General features: G+C 53.0%; 2 protein-coding genes across 2 annotated transcripts; both read right to left on the bottom strand.

The window, feature by feature from the left end:
• Positions 1 to 16,642: 16,642 nt before the first annotated feature.
• Socs1 (suppressor of cytokine signaling 1) lies at positions 16,643 to 19,298 on the bottom strand. The gene is made up of 2 exons (XM_034506879.2): positions 18,555 to 19,298; positions 16,643 to 18,053 (listed from the first exon to the last, which is right to left on the bottom strand). Exon 2 carries the CDS (start codon positions 18,001 to 18,003, stop codon positions 17,377 to 17,379), a length of 627 nt encoding a protein of 208 aa, XP_034362770.1. The 5' UTR covers positions 18,004 to 18,053; positions 18,555 to 19,298; the 3' UTR covers positions 16,643 to 17,376.
• A 1,431-nt stretch (positions 19,299 to 20,729) lies between these two features.
• Positions 20,730 to 21,468, bottom strand: Tnp2 (transition protein 2). The gene is made up of 2 exons (XM_034507968.2): positions 21,084 to 21,468; positions 20,730 to 20,895 (listed from the first exon to the last, which is right to left on the bottom strand). The coding sequence occupies exons 1-2, from the start codon at positions 21,409 to 21,411 to the stop codon at positions 20,879 to 20,881; spliced, it is 345 nt and encodes a 114-aa protein (XP_034363859.1). The 5' UTR covers positions 21,412 to 21,468; the 3' UTR covers positions 20,730 to 20,878.
• Positions 21,469 to 23,063: the final 1,595 nt, after the last annotated feature.

The raw sequence follows: 23,063 nt of genomic DNA on the forward strand, positions 1-23,063 counted from the left end.
TCTGAGTTCCTGCCCTGACGCCTGTCAGTCAGGGTCCACTGAAGACGACAGAAAGGCCTGCAGGCATTTCAGTAGAGAACAAGATTATAGGATTGAGGAGGTCACCAGCAGGAGGAGCAGAGAGCTGAGCCAGCAGGGAGCTGAGCTCAACCACCCTGAGCTCAAAGAAAGAGAGTAAGCCTGTGTTCCCTGAACACAAGGGCCAGGGAACAGGTACAGGTACAGATACAGGCAGAGCAATGGGGACTTTGCCACTGGATCTGGTGTTAAGAAAGGCCCCCCAACTACTGCTAAGAAGCCACCTCAAACACAAAAGGAGAGAATCCCAACTTCTTCTATCCCAAGTGTTTTACCATGTTTCCGTCACCCTAAACTTGTGACAACCCCCTGGGATTACACTGGTGACTATTCTGTGAAGAGCTGCACCCCAGAGGATGCAGTGCTCTGCTTGTTTGGTCCCAGTAACTGTCTGGAGACTCACCTGTAACCCAAGCACGAGGGAAGCTGAGTGGGTGACAGCTCCAGGCCAGTCTGAGCTGCAGAAAGCTCTTGAAGATGGGCTACAGCTCGGTGCTACAGTCTTTGCCTAGGATACACAAGGCCCAAGGCTCAGTGTTCAACACCACATAAGTCAGGGGTGGAGGTGCACACCTTTATCCCAGCACTTAGAGGGTGGAGGCAGAGGGACCTTGGTACCAACCAGTGTGTGGGGAGATGGAGTAGTCGCTCCCGGGGTAGGGGAAATGAGGCTGGGAGACCCTCAACAGAAATGAGCTCTGCAAGCTCAGCCATAAAGGGCTGAACTGCTAAACACTGTGGTGGGGTTTGTTACACTTATTGCCTGGCCATCTTCTCAGGTAGCTGAAAGGCTGGACGTGTGGCTCAGTAGCAGTGATCTCGCCTGGCATGTATGAGGCACTGAGTCCTCTCCCCAGCTCCATCGAAAATGAAAGAGAGAGTAAGTAAGGGAAAGGAGAGAGAGGAGAAAAAGAGGGGAGGAAAGGAGGAAGAAACTGATGGAAAAAAATCAAAATTCAGAGTGCCCTCAATGCACTCAAGTCTAGGCCCCATTTCCTGGGTAGCACAGGTGAGAGAGCCAGGGTCCGGAGTGGTCCAGAGTAGCAGGAATCTATCCGAATCGCTGCAGCCTGAGGCTGGGCTGAGAGCCACCAGCCCACAGTGGCAGGCAGAGTTCCTGGAAAGCAAGCGGGTGGAGTTCCTCCTAGAGATCTCAGCAGCTTGGGCAAGATCCCCTGGTCAAGGTCCCCACCCTGGCGGAGGTGACGCCCCCTGGGGGAGGTAACGCCCCCCTCTGGGAGGGGCGGGACGTGTCAGCCCTGAACACTGAGTTCTCAGTAGGTTAGGTACAGCCTGTCCTATGAGCTTCCTGTGGCCTCTTTGTTACTCTACTATGGATGAGATGGTCTTAGGTTACCAAAGGCATGGAAGGGGGCATCTTGAGGCCACCTGAGTGGAAAGACTGGCACTGTTTACAAATCAACCCCCTCCTTGGAAACTTCTTTTCCTTAATTAACCAAGGTGGTACACAGACAAATAAAAGTTAAGACACGAGAACAGAAAGATGCCCATATCAGGTAGGGACCCTTGCCTCTTCCTCCTCCTCCTCCTCCTCCTCCTCCTCCTCCTCCTCCTCCTCCTCCTCTCCCTCCTCTTCCTCTCTTTCTCCCTTCTCCCCTTTGCTTTCCTCCACCCTCCCCTTCTCTCTTCCTTTTCCTGTCTGTCTCCCTCTCACCCCAGTGCCCTCTACATATATTTATTAAGCACCTGCTGTGTGCCAGGCATTTCTCTGAGCCCTGAAGACACAGCATGCAATATGTATATATAAGGCCCTGCTTATATTCTGAAGGGTCATCCACTGACACACGTCTGTTCTTGTAAGGGGTAGGAGGTTGTGGTGGTGGTGATGGTGTGGAGCTTCTCTTTGTGGTCCAGGGTGTCTCACAGGCTGCCTCCCCGTCTTATCACTAGAGATGCTGTCCCTCAGGCACCCTCCGCCTGACTCCTTCTTGCAGTATTGCCTCCACTCAAGTCCCTCCCCCGCCCCCCGCCCCGGTGGAGGACTCCTCCATGGGCTCCCTTCCCTGGAGAATAGGCAGCATCCACCTCCTGGTCTCCGTTCTCTCTCTCTGAAGCTTCTCTCTGTCACCTCCCTCTACTGCCACCCACAGCTATTCTGGGCCTCGGTCCCTTTCACTTTCTGCTCAGCTCTTCCTGCTCAGCAGTCCCTCCCCCTCCCCTGCTCCTCCAGCCCCCTCCCTGCTGGCCCAGGTTCTGTCTGTGCCTCTGTCTCTGCTGGCTCCAGTTTCTGTTAGAAACTGCACAGGGAGGCAGCTGCAGAGTGCAGTGAGACCTGAGTTTGAATTCCCCTCTGTACCTTCCTGGCATGAGGCTTTGACCCACCTTGGAGCCCCAAATCCTTGTTTGTATCAATCACCTAGTGGGGCTGTGGAGCCTGGGAGCTCCTCTGCAGTTTCCCTGGGCCCTTCCAGGATTTATGTCTAAGCTCAAGTCTCAGCACATAATAGGAACAGAGATCACACAGAAGTTCTTGTGTGTGTGTGTGTGTGTGTGTGTGTGTGTGTGTGTGTGTGTGTGCGTGCACTCATGCGTAATGGGCTGGGGCACTAAGAAAAAGGAACAACAAAATCCCTGGGGAATTCACTGAGCCTCCACTCTGGGAAGGGTGACCGTGGCCATGGCCCTTCCTTCCCTGAGCCCTAGTTTCCCTATGAAGAACCTGCATTAAAGAACAGATGTCCCTGCCAAGCAGTGGGGGCACACGCCTTTAATCCCAGCCCTTTGGAGGCTGAGGCAGATGGATCTCTGTCTACAGAGTAAGTTCCAGGACAAGCCAGGCTATGCAGTGAAATTCTGTCTGGGGGAGGGTGGGGGGAGAACAAGAGAGTGAAAGAGAGAGAGAGCAAGAGAGTGAGAGAGAAGGGGGGGCTCAGGTGATAGGCTTCATCCAGCTGCACATGGCTTTGTTTACAGAGCTGCCTCGGGCTTTTTGGGCTTCTTCCCACAATGCTTGTAGCTCTAAGAGGGCAGGTAGGAGCCACAGACCCTCTAAAGACTAAGCAGGAGTGGCTAGTCTCTCAGCCACTTGGCCAGGATAGAACATTCAGGGGTAGGACAACGATTCAATAACCACTTCAGCAGCCCTACTCCCACTGCATCTTCTACTCTAGGGTCAGGATGACACTCTGAAACTGCTCCTTCTGCTTCAGCCTCCTGGGAGCGGGGACTACAGTAGTGTGCCACCACACCTGACATTTTCTTATATTTTCTCTCACTTCCTCTTTCCCTCCCGAGAGATTTCTCCGTTCTGGAATCCCAAGGCTTTTGGCTTGTTGCGGCAGTCATCTGTCTAACCTGAAGCTTCCTTTTTCAGGACCTCTGTTCTTGTTTTTGGATATAGTATCTCTTTTTGTTTCCCTAAAGGTTTTGCTTACTCCGTCTCTGGACCCCGCTTTCTGTTTTTATTTTTATTTTTTTGCATTATTCATTTACCTACTTACTTTATGCACAGAGGTGTGTTCAGTGGTGCCAGGGGACATGTGTGCAGGTCCCAACTTGCTAGAGACATTCTTTCCTTCCACATGGGAATCCTGGGGATCAAGCTCAGAACTGGTTTACCCTCTGTCCAGCCTGCCATCTGCTTGGCCCAAGCCTCAGGCAGTTTTTATGTAGATGACACACTTGGGACTTGGAGATATGGCTTAGTTGATAATGTGCACCTATTATGCACAACACCCTGGACCCCATCCCAGGACTACATAAACCAGGCATGGTGGTGCATGCCAGTGATCCCAGAACTGGTAATGGAGGGACGGAGCAAAAGGATCAAGAGTTCAAGGCCACCCTAAGCTAGTATGTTTGAGGCCAGCTTGGGCTACATGAGACCTTGTCTCAAAAAAAAAAAAAAAGTGTATTTATTAAGTGTTTGGAAATTAGAGTGCCAACACCCTCCCAAGGTATCTCTGGATGTCCCTGTGATGCCAGGAGGCAGGGCACAAAGTGACCCAGGCCTATTTCCACATCAAAGCGCCTGTGATGTGCCAGACATAGTTCTGTCCCACAGGGAATACAAGGCCACACCAGGAGTCAGTTGTCATGCGTGTCACAGTGGGGCATGATGGTGGGTCCAGCAGTAGAGGGGACATTACACAGGGCTCTAAAAGGTACAGGTCCCGCTCCTCCCCAGCAAAAGCCTCAAGGGCCAAGGGCCAAGATTAAGAAGCTATACCCTGGAATGTCTTCTGGGAAGAGGAGAATCCTCAAGTGTACCGGGGCGGTAGGAGGGCTTTTGTCCCAGCAGCTCTGAAGCGGGGTATCTGTGACATTCCTGTTTAGCTGGTTGAGGCTGAGCCCATGCAGGTGTTATGGGAGAAGGCACTCCCCCTCTCAGCCTCTTGGAGAAAACAGAGGTGGTGGCAGTTGCCTAGGCTTCAGCCCTGCCTGACGTGGGTCCCTACCAAGCCGTGTGACGAGACCAGGCCACAAGAAAGAGGTTTCAACAAGCGTTATCGCTTCCTGGAACTCAGACTCAAGAGACTTCCCCGAAGAAGACCGGCTGTGCCTGGCGGGTGGGCAGGCTGAACGCCCCAGGGACCACGCTGTCCCCTTCCTCCTCTGCTGCCCCCAATCTCATCTCAGTACCTGGAAATGCACCACCCTCCTCCTCTGTGCCCCGTGAGATGCCAGCAACTGCTCCAGAGGTTAGGGCAGGTACCAGTCTAGGATCTTTCCCCCCTACCCACAGAATACTTAGGCCTGGCTGGGCCAAGCTGGCACTCGTAGGTGTCTAGCCACTAGCCCCTTTATCTCTCTGCCTCTGGACAAGTGCTTGAGGGTATTCAGCAACTACATGTGCACAGATTGGCCTCAGTATTACTGACAGAGAAATGGGCTCATCTCCCACCCATTCCATCTGGCCCACCAGATAGGTGGCACCCCCTACAAGTGGTACCCTAGACTGGCCTATGCTTTCAAGTTCTGTCTGGCAGAGGAATGACAACTCAGAAATGGAGGTCCAGGGTCTCATCATCCCTGGGTGGATTTGGTGGCTCTGGAATAAGTCACTTCCTGATTCCCCAGCTCACAGATACCTGGGTTGGTAGTCTAGGTGCCCTGGGTGGTGTCTGTACAGTGTTAGCGGCATAAATGGAGGCCTCAGAGACAAAACTGAACCCTCCTCGAAGGCAAGAGACTCCAGGCCCTGCAGTGGCTTTCCTTAACCAGCTCAAGAAGAAAAGACAGCATGCAGCCCAGAAGATTTTTGAAGAACCAAGAAGCTGTGAAATGCTTCCTTGGCACAGTACCTCAGATGAGAGTGTTGGTCAGGTGTGGTGGGTGGCTCGTGCCTGCAGTCGCAGCAGTGAGCAGCTGAGGAAGGAGCATATGAGTCCCAGCAGACTGACCCTTCCAGCTTCCACTGACTGGGGCCTGGTCAGTTTTAGTATGGAGTGCTTTAAAAGTAACATCCTCTCTTTTTGGTTTTTGTTTTTTGGTTTGGTTTGGGGGGGTTGTTTGTTTGTTTTTCGAGACAGGGTTTCTCTGTGTAGCCCTGGCTGTCCTGGAACTCACTCTGTAGACCAGGCTGTCCTGGAACTCAGAAATCTACCTGCCTCTGCCTCCCAAGTGCTGGGATTAAAGGCTTGCGCCATCACTGCCTGGCACATCCTCTTTTTTTGAATGGAGGGCTTATTATAATAATAATAATAGGAACATTTCCCCAATTTTTTTATTTGTATGATTCATTATGTAAACACTGTAAACAAATATGTTATGAGGCAGGAGAACCAAGAATTCCAAGCCAGACTGTGCTCCATAAGACCCCGTTCAAAAAACAAACCAAACTTACAAACAGCAGTAAAAGGAAAGGAGCCAGCCGAGCTTGGTGGAGCAGGCCTGTCACCTCAGCTACCCAGAGCCCAACAAACCTAAGCCTAGACTACACCATGAGTTCAAGGCTAGCCTGGGAAACTTAGTGAAACATCGTTGTTACTCTGTGACAAAGCATTTGTGTAGTGAGTACCTATGGGTCCCATCCCCAACACCAGAGACAAAGAAGATTCCATGAAAACCCTGTTAGGTGGGAAAATTCGAGCTTGTGTTCAGACAGCTGAGCAGGCCACAGATGCACTCGCTCCTGCCTTGGGCTTCACTCACACCTACTGCTCTGTGGATTCCACAGGCTTTTGAGGGACAGAAACATAACCGAGACTAACATATGCAACAGAAGAAATGATGCACGGGACACAGATATCAGGAGACGGACAGGCACGGCTGGATTCAGAAGCCCACACAACCCATGATCCTTCCAGCTGCTCCTCAAATAAAGGAAAGACTGTGGTTCAAATTCTTAGCAGGAGGACTGCCCTCTCCTCATGCATAAAATCTGGGTCCTAATCCCATCTCCACATAAACACATCGTGGCAGAACATGTAGTCCTAGCACTCTGAAAGTGGAGACAGGAAGATCAGGAGTTCAAGGTCATCCTCCACTACATACAGAGTTCAAGACCAGTCTGGATTATGTAAGACCAGAGGCTATGCCACGTACCAGTCTAGGACCTTTTCCCTCTACCCACAGGATGCTTAAGCCTAGTTGGGCCAAATATAAGTGTCTAGAAACCTCTCTGCCTCTGGAAAAGTGCTCAAGGTATTCAGTAACTGGATAGGTACAGTTTGGCCTCAGTGTTACTGACAAAGAGATGGGCCTATCTTCCATTCATTCCATCTGGCCCACCAGATTGCTGAAACAAAATGAAACAAACACATGAACAATCCAGGGAGCCCTCCCGCTCGCCCAACCTGGGTCCACTCTGAATGGGGTACAAGAACTCTGATTAGCTTCATTCAGGACCATGACAGCACAGGTAAAAAGTGTTCCACAGTGTTAAGTGCTAGGTGATGCTGACACAGTACTGGAGCCTTAGTTTCTGCTGTCCAAGCTTCCCATACTTCCTAGGTACCTTAGGGGGGTCAGACTTGGTGGTCCCAAGTCCATCCCTAGGTTTCCATCCCTCCAACTCCGTGACTGGCTCAGATTTCCAGCCACTGGCCTGCAGGAGGCTTGGAGTAGAAGTCTGGAGATGAATGTTTGTCCTCTATGCCTGCTGAGGGCCATCCTACTCCAACAGTAACCTTTGCCCCTCATTGACGGAGATGCCTGCCAGGAAGAAGGGTCTGGGCTGGGGAGGAAGTCCAGGCTGCCACTGCAAGTACGGGCAGCTGATTTCTAAGAAAACAGCCAAGGGACAGGAAGGTCTAGGCAAGGCTCTCAGGATGGCTTTTGCTTTCAGTTTTCAGGGGTCAGAACAGAGCAGGTGCCCAGACTTCTTGACTGAGCAGTGCAGGGGCTCTGCTCTGCTTTACGGGATCAAGGATGCAGCAAACAGACTCTTCTGGACCTGGGTCAGGTCGGAGCCTAGACATCTCTAATGGTCGTCACACAGCCCAGAGCTAGGCACTGGAGGCTGGGACTGTGGCCTGGCTCTGACACTGTTAGGGTTAGGTCGCTTATCTGTTTGCCCTTTGTCTTATCTGCACCCTAGATCAGTCGGCTCCTCCTTCATCTATTCAAGCCCGCTGTCCCCCTGTGGCATGTGCCCCACACTGTCTTCAGTTTTTCCTTCTTCAGCTCTTACCGCCCTCTCCCCGCTCTCCCCGCTCTCCTCGTCTCCCCCCTACATTTCTCTTGCTTTCCCTTGCTTCCTTTCCTGCATTTCCCATCATTCTTCCCTCTCTGACCCCTTCCCTTCTGCTTCTCTCGGTCTCCCACCCCCACACATCTCTGTCTCCCCACCTCTCTTCTCTGTCCCAGATTTCACAAATTTCATTACTCAGAGGAGACAGTTTTGTATGTTTGTTTTTTGAGATAAGGTCTCATGTAGCCCAGGCTGACATCAAATTTACCAGATAACTGAGGATAACTTTGGTGGCACAGCTCTCGGAAGGCAGAGGCAGGTGGATCTCTCTGAGTTTGAGGCCAGCCTGGGCTACAGAGTGAGTTCCAGGACAGTCAGGACTACACAAACAAACAAACAAACAAACAAACTTCTGCCCCCCCCCTTACAAATTCTGGAATTCCAGGTGTGTAGCACCATGCTCCAGTTCATGAGGTGCTGGGGAACTCCCAGGCAATAACAGATTGCATCTCAGCTTCAAGGCGATGTTCCCCGGGAATACACATTAAAATAAGCATTTAATCAGCAAAGGAACGTTTGTGCATCCTATGCCTAACCTAACACCTGACCTTGGGAGTGTCAGTGTCTTCTTCATCTACATCTTCCCACCTCTATCCTCACCCCCATCATCCCTCCCTCCCTCCTCCATTTCCACTTCTGCCTAACCTTTCTCCTAATCCCATGTGGAGCTTTTTTTTTTTTTTCTCCAGAAATCTTGCTTTGTACCTGGCTTACTTTTAAGACCTTTACAGATATTAATTCGAGTGTCTCCATAATCATCTCACCCTTCGCTAGCTAAACTGAGGCACAGAGGTTAAGTAAGCAGGTTTTCCAAGGAAAAAGGAAAGAAACATCAAAGGCTTTCCTCAGGGAGCTCAAAGCTGTGTAGAGTGCCTCAGGAGAGCCTAGCAGTGATGAGCAAGAGAGGGACAGGAATGCTGGGGACAAGGCTAGAATAGACACAGGGCCAGTTTGGGAAGATCTCAGATCCCATGCAATGGGACCCTGTTTGGGCACCTGGCAGTCACTAGCTGCTGGGGGGTCCTGGGGTCACATCACTGGGCTGAAATGCTTTGTCTACTATGTAGATGTGCTTTAGGACACGAAGAGTGCTTAGCTTCCCCTGGGCCTCATTATCCTCATCTGTAAAATGGACAATAACTGCACCTGCCAGGCAGGGCTGGGTCAGAACAACAGCTGGCAGCATTCATGTGCAATATAAGTGTGGAAAGAGGCAACTCATCGATGGTCAGGTCTTCATGCTCAAGCCTCGGTCCTCCCCTCCCCCACCCCATCCCTTGTCTTTCTTGCATCGAAGGGGCCTGTCTTAAGGTTCACTGTCACTCTCTGATCCACACACTACCCATCTGGCTGGGGCCCCTCTCACCTCCCCTAGACCTGAAGACTTTTATTTCAAACCACCTTCTGGAAACTGTGATCTTTCCTGTCACCAGGCTGGTGGGGAGGGAACTTGGCCAAGGTGAGACAGACAGATGGTGCCCAGGCTGCATTTCGTTTTCAGTGGTCCGTGCAAGAGGTGAGGAAGGAAGGCCTGGCTAGCCCTGCACAGAACTACGTATTGAGCATATCTTCTGTGACACGACATTTCTGGTTACTTCTGGAATCCTCTATGCTTTGTGAGCTTGACATAATCCCATCTCATCTCCCAGTATATTATCCCAGTGGTATTTCCATGGATCCTCACCCTGCTTCAGGAACCCTCAAACCTATTTTCTTCTCTCTCTCTCTCTCTCTCTCTCTCTCTCTCTCTCTCTCTCTCTGTGTGTGTGTGTGTGTGTATACTTATATAGAGGGCAGAGGTCAACATTAGGTGTCTTCTTCAGTCATTCTCTGCCTTATTTTTTGAGACAGGGTCTCTCATTGAACCTGGAGCCCAAACTAGACCAGTTGACCAGTGAATTCCTGGGATCCTCCTGCCTCTGACGCTCACCACCGTGATTACAGACACAAGTCACTATGCCCAGGTTTGTCTGTGCATGATGGAGATCTGAATTTAGGTCTGCATGCTTGCGCAGGACACACCTTACCTGTTAGGCTGTCTCTGCCACCCCGTCTCCTATTTGCACCCATTTTCTTCCCAACTCAGGCATGACTCAATTGTGTCTTAAACAGCTCTTTAGATGGATGTGGGGGGTGGGCCTGTGACCTCAGCACTTGGATGTAGAGGCAGGAAAATCAGGTGTTCACAACCAGCCTGGGCTATGGAGTAATTTCAAAGCCACTCTGTGTCACCTGAGACCATGTCTCAAAATACAAAGCCAACAATCCCAGGTCTCTGTCACTCGTTGGCATCTTGCTTTTTTGCTGCTTCTGCTTTATGGATGGGCTATGAAGCTTGTGGGGGCTTCGGCCTCTCACGGCCTCAGCACCTTTGTCTGTGAAACAAACAATGACAGCACCTGCCAGGCAAGTTGGGTCAAGGACAGGAGGACAGGGCTGCAGCGCTCACTCTGACAGAGCAGAACCAACTCTCTCAGCAGAACTTATGACACCATGGCTAGTGATGGCTTGCTATGCAAACATGCAGACCTGAGTTTGAAGTCCCAGCGCCCACATATAAGCAGCACCCATCTGTTACACCAGCACTGGAGGAAAGGGACTGGTAGACCCCCTGGGACTTGATGGCCAGCCAGTCTAGTGGGAAAGTGAGCTCCAAGTCCAGTGAGAGACTGTGTCTCAAAAAATAAGATAGTGATTGAGGAGAGATCTTTGATGCACATCTGCAAACAAGCAAGTGTGGCACGCACATGCACACGCACACACACATACATGCACATACCAAACACACACACTCATGCACACCACACACACACACGCGCACGCGCATACCACACACAGATGCACACATGCACAACACACACACCACACACGCACGCATGCATACACATGCACATGTACAACACACACTTGTGCTTACACACAGGCATGCACACACATGCATGTACAATACACACACACACACACGTAATCGAATGGCTGGGACCTGGTCAAATAGTACAAGTGGGACCCATGGAGCTTAGAAGTTAACACGAAGGACTAAGGAGAAAAGCAGGAGTTAGACCCAGCAGCCTGGGGTGTGACATCGGGCCCTTATGTAGCGCTTTGAGGTTCGGGCTCTGATTAGATCTGCTCCACACTGCTCTTGTGAGGATGGTATGGGACTCTGTGCTCGTATGAGCATAGAGCTTAGAACAATGCCTAACATCTAGAAAGCAGTTGACAAGACTGAGCTGGCTGTCACTACTCCAATCAGCAAGTGAGGAGACCAGGACAGGACTGGTCTTGGGTTTGCTGGCTCAACTGATGTCAGGGCAGCTGGCACAAGGCACAGTGATTGTTATGATTAGAGCCCCTGGATCTGGGGCTTCGAGGAGTTTGCTTTTCATTTGGTCAATGCCCGTGACAGGGCAGATGCAATATGCTAACCGAGACTGATCCTGGTTTTATGAATGAGGCCACCACAGTCCCTCAGTTTACAGAGCCAGAACTCAAAAGCCAAGTCCAAGACCCAGGTCCTGGCTCTCTGTTCCTTTATGCTGTCTCCTAGAGTGGAAGGTCATTGGGCAGGGGCCTTGCAAGACTGAGTCAACCAAGCCCCACCCCCTCTTCTCCTTCATCCTGTCTGGTTGTCTCTCCAGGCTGCACCCAGTGGAAGGGAGTGTATGGTTTACATGCACATGTACAACAATGCACAAGCCCCTACAGGTTCCCAGGTAGGACCAACCTTTCGTGTCATCTTTTAGGCTCATAGGGACTGAATTGTCTGCCTCATGTTTCCTGGGTCCAAGCTTACCCTTATCTGTACCTGTGGACCCTCTCCAGTCCTCCCACCCCCATGGTCCACTCTCATCTGGAAGCTCTCCCAGGCTTGATCCTAACACAGCCTTGCAGGTATCTCTCCCCCTCATACCAGCCTGTGTTGGCTTTCTGGACCAGTACTGTGGGAAAAGGGCAGGCTAGAGAGGTAGAGTCTCTGAGCTTTGGCTGGTGTGTGGACACCCCAGTGTAAATCCTCAACCCTGCATTACCTGTAGTGAGTAGGATATCAGAAGCATCAAGGCCCAGTCCTTGTGTCTACCCACTAAAACAGGTCCATCTCTCAGCCTTTCTGAGCCTGATTCTTCTTCACAATGGAAGCTGGGTCAAGGCTCGTACCTGGTAAGTAGCCAATAAATGGTGTAGATCTAAAACACACAAGGCCAGGTGTGGTGGCATACACATCTCAGAACCCAAGGGTTGCTAAAGGCAGGAGGATTGTGAGTGCAAGATCACCCTTGGCTACATAGCAAGACTCGGTCAAACACTTCATAGGTGTCTTTTTATTTAACATTCTCTGGGAGGCTAGCAGCTCACCTCGTTTGCAGGTGAGGAGAAGGGGTTGAGACCCTGGGCTGCATGGTTGGTGAGGCAAAGATCAGTAGGGCCTAGAGAGTGGTGAAAACATTGTTGAATCTCTGAAGATTGAATGAGGGGGTGAGTAGGGCACCGTGGTCCAAACCGGTAATTTTAGCACTTGAAGGCTGAGATGGGAGGGATGAGTTTATATAGCCTGGGCTACATAGCTAGTTCCAGGCCAACTTCGAATTACAGCGGAGACCTCGGAGACCCCGCCTTTAAAAAGAAGGCTAGGGGGAGCAGTGGTAGCACATTCTTTAGTCCCAGCACTTGGGAGGCAGAGGCAGGAGGATCTCTAAGATTGAGGCCAGCCTGGTCTACAGAGCGAGTTGCAGAACAGCCAAAACCAAAACCATAAAAATTTTTTAAAAAGAGGGTTAAGAGGCTGGAGAGATGGCTTGGTGGTTAAAAGCCAGTACTGCCCTTCCAAAGGACGCATGTACTGGTCAGCTCTGTCAGCCTGACACAGACTAGTTACCTGGGAAGAGGGAGCATTCATTGAAAATTAGCCTGCAGGAATATCTGTAGGGCATTTTCTTGATCAATGATTGATATGGGAGGACCCAACCCTCTGTGGGCAGTGCCAACTCCTGGGCAGGTGGCATATATATGGAGAGCGAGCGAGAGCGAGAGCAAGAGAGAGAGAGAGAGAGAGAGCAAGAGCGAGAGCGAGCACTGAGCCAGGCAGTAAACAGCACCCTCTGTGGCTTCTGCTTTATTTTCTCCCTCCAGAACTACTCAGTAGTGCACTGTGATCTGAGAGATGAAATAAATCCTCTCCTCCTCTAAGCTGCTTTTGGTCAATGTTTTACTATAGCCACGGGGTGGGGGGGGGGGGTGGGGGAAAGTAGGCCAACCTGAGTTCGATTCCCAGCACCCACATCAAGTGGCTCTCAGCTGTCTCCAGGACATCCAATACCGTCTTTTGACCTCCAGGGCACTGGCACTCACGTGCACATACACATAATTAAAAATAATGAAAAGAAATATTCAAAAAGGGGGGTGTGGACAGGATGGCTGGCTATCATCACTTTGACCTGGTGTGACCTCAGAACGGGCCTGCTTTAGGCTTTAGAAGGAGTCAAACAGGCTGGAAACACAGGCCCCCATCCATTCCATAGGGGCCCACTGGTGAAGGGAGCCCAGCAGGACCCAGCACAGCCCGAAAGTTCAGTGCTCTCATCAATGTGCAGTGCCTGGCAGCCTGAGAGGCCCAAAACAGAATTGGCCCAGACCAATGCTTTATTTCGCTCTGGCCTGTGCCTGCCAACTATACCTTACAAACTGCCACAGAAAACACAAAGGCTGGAAAGCAGGAGCTGGTGGGTCCTGGACCAAAAACTTAAAGCCTGTCGGGTGTGGCAGAACAGGCATGGAGCCGCCTGCTGGCCCATACTGTATGCAAGGGCAGGACAGGATGGCAGACGTGTCAGCATCCCAGTCACTGGAACCCATGGTTGCCGTCAGCCTGTGTGAGTTCGCTTTGGTGAAAACAGTACTACTCTGAGGAACCTTGAGGGATCCCCAGAACCAGGCTGAGCCTCCTTGTTATTCTTTGTACTTTTCTGGGTGATGTCTGTGGGAGGCTTAGCCAGCTGCTGCCGGATGCAGGGGCTATGGAGCAGCCACATAAGTAAAAGAGAGGCCTGCCCAAAACTGGCCTGGGAACGGGGCTTGGCTTTCTGCCTTTTCCTTGCTGTTAGCCTATTGGAACAGACATCTGGCTGGGAATGACCCACACAAGCAGGAAGCCCAAACCTGTGTTATCAGGACTAGCTGCCTCAGCCCCTCTCAACCCAAAGGCAGGAGGACCTGGTCCCAACACAGGGAGTGTCCAGGTTTCTTATACAGCCCTCACTGAGACCTCTGAGGCCAGCACAACACAGCCTTCCCTATCCTCTGGAGAACTGTGATGAGCTGAACCAGTTCCTGTGATGCTCCCCTGTGGTGCTCCCTCTGCATCTACCCACTATGCCTTCTCCTCATCCTTACTCTTCACCTTGTATCTGTTATCCCAAGGATGGACAACTTCAGTGACATCCTGGGTGGCCTTCCTGGCATCTTTCAGTGCCATCCACTGTCCAACCACCATCAGTTTTCCTCTGAGCACTGCATCTTCTTGGAGTATTGTTCCTTTATCTTTGTCTGCTATCCTCCATGAGAACTGAGCCCAGAAACCCTCTTCCATTCATTTCTGTATTCTTGGGGCTTAAAATAACATCTGAAACAGGCAGTGTTTATTATTTCTCACTATGTAGCTGAGGCAGGCCTTGAACTCTCAACCCTTTAAATGTCCTTTGTTGCGTACTTGTTGCAGAGATCAGGCATCTATTGTATACCATGACTCTGTGCTAAGTGCTTTATGTTGGACACGCTATAGAAGAAGCTTGCCTGCCCATTCCATGACTAACTAAACTCCTCAGGCTGAAAGCTTACGGGATGAGGGGAGCCTAGCAATGCACTTCCACAGGAGTGCTGGTGCACTTGGGAGGCAGAGGCAGAAGCAGGTGGAGCTCTGAGCTTAAGGCCAGCCTGGTCTACAGAGTGAGTTCCAGGACAGCCAGGGAAACAGAGAAACCCTGTCTCAAAAAAACAATTGAAAAAATAAATTCATCTTGTTGAAAACCAGACAAGCCTCCTCCAAGGCCTGAGCCTCTTCCTCCTCAGTTAGGCTGGTCTCAGTGTGTGCGTGTACGTGTTCGTGTATGCAAGCAGCCCTGTACCTTTCCCAGTCGGCCAGCTTCACACCCCACCTGGCCCCCTACTTGATCCCTCCTCTCACTTTTCATTCTTGCACACTGACGTAAGCTCTGCTGAATCATGAAGCTGAGGTTTGAGGCCAGATAGAGAATCTGTACCCCAGGGAAGCCACAGGGCCACAGACACACAGACACTGAAGTGCAGCTCCCAGGGGCTTTTAGGTCACCTTCCATATGTCAGGATGGATTTTGTTTTTTTGTTTTTTTTAAATGACTCATAAAGGGAAGAAGGGGCCAGCTCCGGGGAGTGTGACAGGAGCCTTTATTCCTTAGCTGTTCTTCCTCAGGCTTTTACAGAACAGCGGGTCTGTGATTTAGATTTATGTGAATAACACAGGACCTGTCAACTTTTTTTTCAGATTAGGAAATCCCCCTGGCATGCTGTAAAACAGCTTGTCTGTTCACAGGGCCTGTGAAATGGAGATGCCAGCACTGCTGCAGTGCCAATCAGAAGGCCCAGGTGAAGGGTGAGTGTTTTAAAGGTGACCTGGAACTGGTGAGTACCAGAACAAGCCAGGCAGCAGTGAGGCCTCCATCCAGAGCTCTTCTTCGCCTTTTGGCTGGTTTCCCAGAGGCAGGGGCTTAACTCCCAGGCAGTGCCAGGTGTTCAGCAGGGTTTTCCCAGCTAGCCTAGGCCCCCTGGTAGCTCTTACTGGGGGGATCTGAAAGGGACCACCAGTATTCCCACCAGGTCTCTGCCCTCTGCCCTCTGCCCTGCCAGACTGAAAAGCTGCAAGAAGAGAACCTCATTCATTCACACAGCAGAGATCAGGGCTAAACAAGAAGGAAAAAAAAAATGTCCTCCATGTTCTCAGCTCACCTCCCTGAAGGACTGGCCACCCTGGGCTGAAGGACCACAGCCCTTCTAAAGCTCCAGAGAAAGCCCTGGGGGGATCTGAAAGGAACCACCAGTATTCCCACCAGGTCTCTGCCCTCTGCCCTCTGCCCTGCCAGACTGAAAAGCTGCAAGAAGAGAACCTCATTCATTCACACAGCAGAGATCAGGGCTAAACAAGAAGGAAAAAAAAATGTCCTCCATGCTCTCAGCTCACCTCCCTGAAGGACTGGCCACCCTGGGCTGAAGGACCACAGCCCTTCTAAAGCTCCAGAGAAAGCCTGGCCAGTGTTGGTGTGTCCAGAGCAGCTGCTTCCCTGAACATGATCATTAAGCATCAGGAAAGCCACTAGAAGTATGACTCCTTCCAGGCAGGAGTCACAGAACTCATGAAGATGTGGGATGTGCCCACAGGGTTGCTTAGGCCCCCTGATGACCAGCAAGTAGTGCAGTCCACGTTCCTACCCGACACTCGGTGGTCTGTCTCAGAGCCAGTGCTGGGTCCTTTCTGGTGCCCCACATGTGTCCTAGAACAGCCCTTCCAGCTGGGCTCCTGACAGCTTCAGAGGCCCAGAGAGGCAAAGGGAATTGCCCAAGCCACCAGCAGCACCCAGGCCCCTGCCACCACAGACCACAAAGCAACTTTCTGGCTCCAAAAAAGTACACAAGGCAGAGTGGGTAGAGGAACGACAAGTTAGGCCAGCGTGGCTCATCATCCCCTCTGAAATACTTGATGGCTTGCAGAACTGCCACTCCTTCCAAAAACTCGGTGAGCCCTCACTGCTCTGCCCCACCCTCTTCCTGGAAGTAGTTGTGGTCAGAGAAGCAAAGAAGTTTCCTCTCTGTCATCCATTTCAAATTGATGCAGGATGGACAGTTAAAAGGCCCACCTCTCTAGCCCAGGAGTGGCCTGGCACCAATTACCTGCCTCTTCAGTTTTCTCCTCTATATACTGGGGGCAACGCAGCACTCAGTGTCAAGGACTGTCCCTGTAGGACTCGACTACAGAGATGCCAGAGACCCGGCACAGATACTCAGGAGAGCTCAGACTGGAGCGGCCATCTTCCCAGACATAAACCAAAAGTAGCCTGGAAATTTGGTCCCCAGCACCGTGGGTGGAGCTGTGGTGTGCAATGCCCGACCCCCAACATCCCCAAGACTTCAAGAAAGTCAATCTGTATACCCCACTCCCAACCAGGACGTTTGGCCAAAGCATACACTCTAGAAATCTTTGTTTCTTTAAAAAAAAAAAAACTTTCATAATAAAGTTTATTACCTAAACTGGCTGTAAAAAATATAAAATAGGATATTCTGCACAGCAGAAAAATGAAGCCAGAGACCCTCCCCCACCCCTGGTTTGTGCAAAGATACTGGGAATATGTAAACATGGAGAGGTAGGAGTGGAGTTCAGGTCCTGGCCCCAGATACACAAGCTGCTACAACCAGGGGGACCCGGAGGGAGCACCAGGAGGGGAGGCCCCCTGAGAGGCCGAATGAGGTCTCCAGCCAGAAGTGGGAGGCATCTCACCCTCCACACCTACTCCCTCCAACCCAGGCGAGGAGGGCTCCCACGTGGTTCCAGAAAAATAATAATAATTAATAATAAGAAATAATAAGGCGCCCCCACTTAATGCTGCGGGCACGGTGGCAGCCGGTCAGATCTGGAAAGGGAAGGAACTCAGGTAGTCACGGAGTACCGGGTTAAGAGGGATGCGCGCCAGGTTCTCGCGACCCACGGCGGCCACGATGCGCTGGCGACACAGCTCCTGCAGCGGCCTCACGCGGCGCTGGCGCAGCGGGGCCCCCAACATGCGGCGCGGCGCCGCCACGTAGTGCTCCAGCAGCTCAAAGAGGCAGTCGAAGGTCTCGCGGCTGCCGTCCAGGTGGAAGCGGCCGGCCTGGAAGTGCACGCGGATGCTCGTGGGGCCCGAAGCCATCTTCACGCTGAGCGCGAAGAAGCAGTTCCGTTGACGACTGTCGCGCACCAAGAAGGTGCCCACGGGCTCGGCACGCAGCCGCTCGTGCGCCCCGTGCACGCTCAGGGGTCCCCAGTAGAAGCCGCAGGCGTCCAGGAGCGCGCTGGTCCGCGTGATGCGCCGGTAATCGGAGTGGGAGCGGAAGGTGCGGAAGTGAGTGTCGCCCGGGGCCGGGGCTGGGACCGCCGGGCAGGGCCGGGGACGCGCGGGGGCCGCCGGCGAGGACGAGGAGGGCTCTGGCCGCCGTCGGGGTTCTGCTGCCGGGGAGATCGCATTGTCGGCTGCCACCTGGTTGCGTGCTACCATCCTACTCGAGGGGCCAGCTGGAGGGGTGGGCCATAGCGTCCGGGGCTGCGCTGATGGGGGAGACAGAGGCAGTGAGCCGGGCGTCCGGGTGGCACAGGCCGGCCAGGGGACCCCAAGGAGCGAGGGGGCCACGCAGAATCCGCCCGGAGCCTGAGCCTCGGTGGGCTCATCTGCGAAGTAGGCCGTTCCTGTATGTGGAACCTTTCCAGACTGGCGGTGGAGCCCTGCCTCCCCGTGCGCGTGGAGAAGGGGGCGTGGAGAGGGGCCCGACTCCCGGCCGTCCCCGATGGTGGCTTGCCGCCTAGCGGCTGCCGCCTGCTGGCCACGCCGGGGACTGGAACCCGGACGGACGATCTGGGCTCAGGGCCGGAGGGGAGGGGCTGACAGCGCTCCGCGCGCGCGAGGGGCCGCCTTGGCGAGCCGGTGGGGCGGGCGCCAGAGGCGTGGCATCCACGACCCCGCCATGCAGTCTGCGAGGCTAGTCCTGCTGGGCTCTGCTCCCCTTCCTCCCGTCCCCTCCCGCCTGCCCTTTCGCAGCTGCCTCGGCTCACCTGGCGGCGGGACGCGGGGCGCCGCGGCTGGGGGCTTCGCGCATGCTCCGGGGCCAGGAGCCGTGCAGTTGCCACGGCCGCAGTTCTCTCTGTTGCCGACCGCCCCTGCATCAGGCTCTTAAACCAGGGAGGCCCCGCCCACGGGGCCCGCCCACCGCCGCTTTCGGTTTCTCTTTCCGGCAAGTCTTTCAGGTTCTCTTCTATTGCTCTCCCTGGAGACCTTCCCCCCTAATTCGGTTTCGCCTCGCGCCTCTCCTGATTGGGACCTCTGGGGTTCTGGCTGCACCCGGAACCTTCTGTTCCGTGCCTGAGATGGCCTGATGCCCGCTCTTTTGCTCTGGCTACCTTCGCCTCGCCTCGCAGCCCGCCTGGTGGGATGCTAGCACGGGGCCGACACGCCTCCTCCCCTTCGAGTGTCTGCATTCTCCTGGTCAGGGCTCCGCCTCGCCTGGAGCCTGTGCCCCCCAAGCAGCTCCTCCCTGCCAGGGTCTTTCCTGCCCAGGACCCGAAGGCCCTGGCAATCTCAGCCTTTCTTGGAGCCCGGCTAGCCAATCCTGAAGACCTGTGGGGTCGCAGCCCTCCTCCAGAACCGCGCGCGGGCCCCTCCCGTTGGCCACTCGGCCTGGCCTTGGCTTGGGCTTCCCAGGAAGCGGTGGCCTGACCGCAGAGGCTTCAAAGGAAGCCTAAGGCGGTGCGGGAGGGGCGCCCCCGCTCCCGACCGAGTTCCTCGGAAACCGGGCGGGGTTGGGCTGGGTCCCCAGGGGCCTGGACTCACTCTCTGCACTCCTACTACGTGGGGGCAGCTGGAGAAACTGAGGCCCCGGGCGGGGCTATGATTCCAAACGAAAAAGAAAAAAAGCTGTAACTCCCAAACTTGCCTTCCTAGCCTCTCAATCTTACAGACCCCCCCCCCCCTTCAAGGCTCCAGCAAGCATCTGCCTGCACAAGGGCTCCCATGCCCGGTGCACACCTTGGCTTGGGGTCCAGGCGATCAGATCTTTAGGACACTGTGTGGTTTCGTGATTGTCCTGAAAGGCTAGGAGTGGGTGCCTGGCTGACGATGTTTATGAATGAATGCGGGTGACGTTCGTGTTCAGGCTTCCCTGTGCTCACTGTGACGCACACTGCCCTCTACAGGTTTCTCTGCTGCCAAGCGGCTCCTCTGAGCCAAATCCTGGTCTCACTAAGCACAACCAAATGTCTAGTTGAAAGATACTCAGCAGTGCTGGCCAGGGGCGGTGCAGCTGTGGTCAATCCATACCCTTGATAAAGTCTGCACTGAGTAGCACTGCCTCAGAGTGCAGAGATGTGTCTCATATCCCAGGCTGGCCTTAAACTTCAGGTCTTCCTGGCAAATTAGTACTGGGCTGGAAGCACAGTAAAAGAGGGGAATCTTAGGGTACAGTATCCCCTTGGGATTTGGCAGCAGGGTTGGCACTGAGGTGGGTAGCAAGGCTGGGCTGGCTCCTGCAGGCCTGCTTCCCTGCCAGACTCCTGGCAGACCTTTTCAGAAGAAACCCTATAAATAGCTCCAGGCCTCACCACCTCTCAGTCAAGGGTGTGTCCTCTTACGCCTTGGCTAGCCCTCTCCCGTCCGTCATATACCAAAGACTGCATCATTGGTATATGACGGATTCTTTGCATACTGCCCAACTCTGATGGGTCTGGCACATAAGCACCCAAAGTACAGGGTGAGTCAGAGTCTTTGGACAACTTGGTTTCAGTTTCTAAAAGTTGTGAAAAAGAAACGTGTAGCCAATTCCTGAACCCCCCCCCCAGGGGTCCAGAGAGCCCAGTGCCTACTGTACAGCGGCTGCCACTGGAGGGTCCTGCAGGCTTGGATGCAAGAAGTGGTTCCATGGCCTGGCCTGCAGGCCACCTTTCCCAGCTTTTAGTGTCCTGCTGGAAAGTACTGCCCGCTGCCCCATGTGTGATTTTGAAAGTGCCAACGCTGATGGAGAAAGGGAGGGACTGGCTGATTGTGCTGGCTGACTGCACAGTGAGGTAGACAGCCTTTCCTAGTTCTGAGAAAGTTCTGGGAAAGTACTTGTCCAATTCCCTGAACTTGGTCCATTAGCCAAGCAATGCCACCCTGCTGTCATGTCTGTGTATACATGCATGCAGGCATCCCTTGCGGATAGGAATGCTTTAAAAAAAAAAAGGCTGACTCAAGGCTAGTCTTCCAGGGTACAAGCTTTAATCCATGTTGCATAGAAATTGCTGCAGTGACATGTTCCTGTAACATCATCCCAACATTCCCCATTCCCCTAGTGATGGTTATCTCCTTTTGGGATCAAATGGACACAGGAACATCCTGGAGTGTGTCACTTGTATCTCCGTCCTAAAAAACAGGAATGAGAAAGGGACCTTTAATACATGTCTGCACCCCACCCATTTCCCCCTGTCCATTCCGCCTTCCATCTAGAAGCCAATTTAATGCTTGTAGCTCAGGTAAGCCAGTTGACCTGGGCAGGCTTGCCTGTGTCCCCTCGTCCCTGCACCCCCACGACGACGCCATCGGGCAGGTACCTGAGCTACGCCTCTTAGCTCTGTGGGTCCTCTTCCGCCTCCTGACCGCCTTTCTCTTGCTCACTTTCCCTTTCAGGGTCTTCCTGTTCTTGGGGCAGCTGCCACAGTGGCTGGGTCTTGAAGGTGAGTGTCGAGAGTGCATGGATGGTTTGGGGTGCTTCGTCAGCGGGCCAGGGCTGGGACTGGAGCTGGAGCTCGGGTGGCCTGCCTGGCTGCAGCTCCGGCAGTGGTGGCTGCAGGTGCACTGGTTACTGATGTGACTTTGAGGCCGAGAGGAGCTGTGCGGGTGGGGGTGAGTGATGGGAAGGCTCTGCATCTTGGTGTCCATGGGAGGCCACTCGGAGGGGCAGAGACTTCCTCCTCCTCCTCTTCTCCCAGCAGGCCCGGCTTTGGGGAGTCCCCACAGCCCCTAGTTATATAGCTGGGCCGATTATGATGGCACAGGCCACAGAGGGTGACAGGTATGGCAAAGCCCTGCCCCTCTCTCACCCCAGGGCGGGGCAGCTTTTAGGGTCCTGTGGGTCAGGTCAGATGGTGCTGAGCCTACATCTCAGATCTGCAGCTTCCTTGTTTCACCCTTGTGTGTCCCTTCTTTCTATTCCAGTTCTCCCAACCAAATAACTGTCACTCCTCACGGTGACATTGATGCCAGGAGTAGCAACGGAGGATTTCTATTATGAGATTAGGTAAAGACGAGCCTGCAGTCAGTGCTTGAAGGCCTCAAGACGGCTGTAGAGTTCTCTTTTCCATAGGAAGTATAGCCAGTGTGTGGCCAGTGAGCCAGTGTGCCCTGATGGGATAGCATCTTGGACCAAAGGCTTGCAGAGTGATTAGGGGCCCAGCAGCTGGGAGGTTGAGGGTCAGGTTCACAGAACTGAAGTCTGATCTTGGGTATCCTATGGGCTACCTCAGTTTTCCGTGACCCCCCCCCCACCTCCCCATTCTCATCAGCCTGGGATGCTTTGAGTCCTGGTGGTCTTTGCTTTAGTACCCAGCCTGGAAAAGAAAAGGTTATGTTGTATTTTACTAGAACCACCTATGATCACTCTGACACTCTTATACTGAGACGATCCTGCCTACATGGCTCTGCCCAAGCTTCTGTACTACTGAAGAACTGCCTCTCACTACCCACGCAGCCAGGATTTACTAGCATGGACCTTTAAGTTCAGTGTATGCGCGAGAGTGTGTGTGTGTGTGTGTGTGTGAGTGAGTATTTTCGTGTGTGTGTTTGTGTGTGTGTGTGCGTGTGTGCGTGTGTGTGTGTTTTCAGAAGACAGCTCTCAGGAGTAGTTTCTCTCCTTGAACTTGGCTTGATGACATGTTCCTTTACCTGCTGAGATAGTCTCAGCTCAATGAATCTTCCTCCAGAGTTCTGGGATTCCAGTTCTAAGTTCATTTTTTAATAAACATGCCATTGTGAAAACTGCCTGATTTAGTGAGTCCTGCCTACTCAGACAAAGCTGGCTGCAAAGGATGAACAGAAAGCATTAGCAGAATGCTAAAAATTAGCAGAATGCAGCCAGCTTTGTCTGGGATGCTCCCCCATTGGCAGGATGAATGGTAGCTTCCCCTCCCCAAGATCTGTGTCCAGATTCTAATAGCATAGAGCCTTTGAAGAATTATTAGTTGGGCGGGCCTTCACATCCACTGGCAAGTGTTCTCACATAGGATAGATCCTAACAGCCTGCCTGGCACATACAAGGCCTTGGGTTTGATGAACAGATTTGGGCCCAAAGTTTCTGGAGCAGTGGCTCGTAAGTTGTACCTACTTGTTGGGGCAGCACCTAGAACACAGGCTCTGCACAGCCAGGCCTGGGGAAGAACCGGCCACACCTGGACACCTGAACTTAGCACCGTACCAACTTTTCCCAAACCCACTTGTAGAGCTTGAGTATCGTTCCTTGTCTCTCCCACTTCACTTCCAGTGAAAGCCAAGGGCTAAGAGGTCCCATGTGCCTGTTAACTCCTATTGGCACATTT

Source organism: Arvicanthis niloticus, chromosome 6 (assembly GCF_011762505.2).
Source record: "Arvicanthis niloticus isolate mArvNil1 chromosome 6, mArvNil1.pat.X, whole genome shotgun sequence".
NCBI lineage: Eukaryota > Metazoa > Chordata > Mammalia > Rodentia > Muridae > Arvicanthis > Arvicanthis niloticus.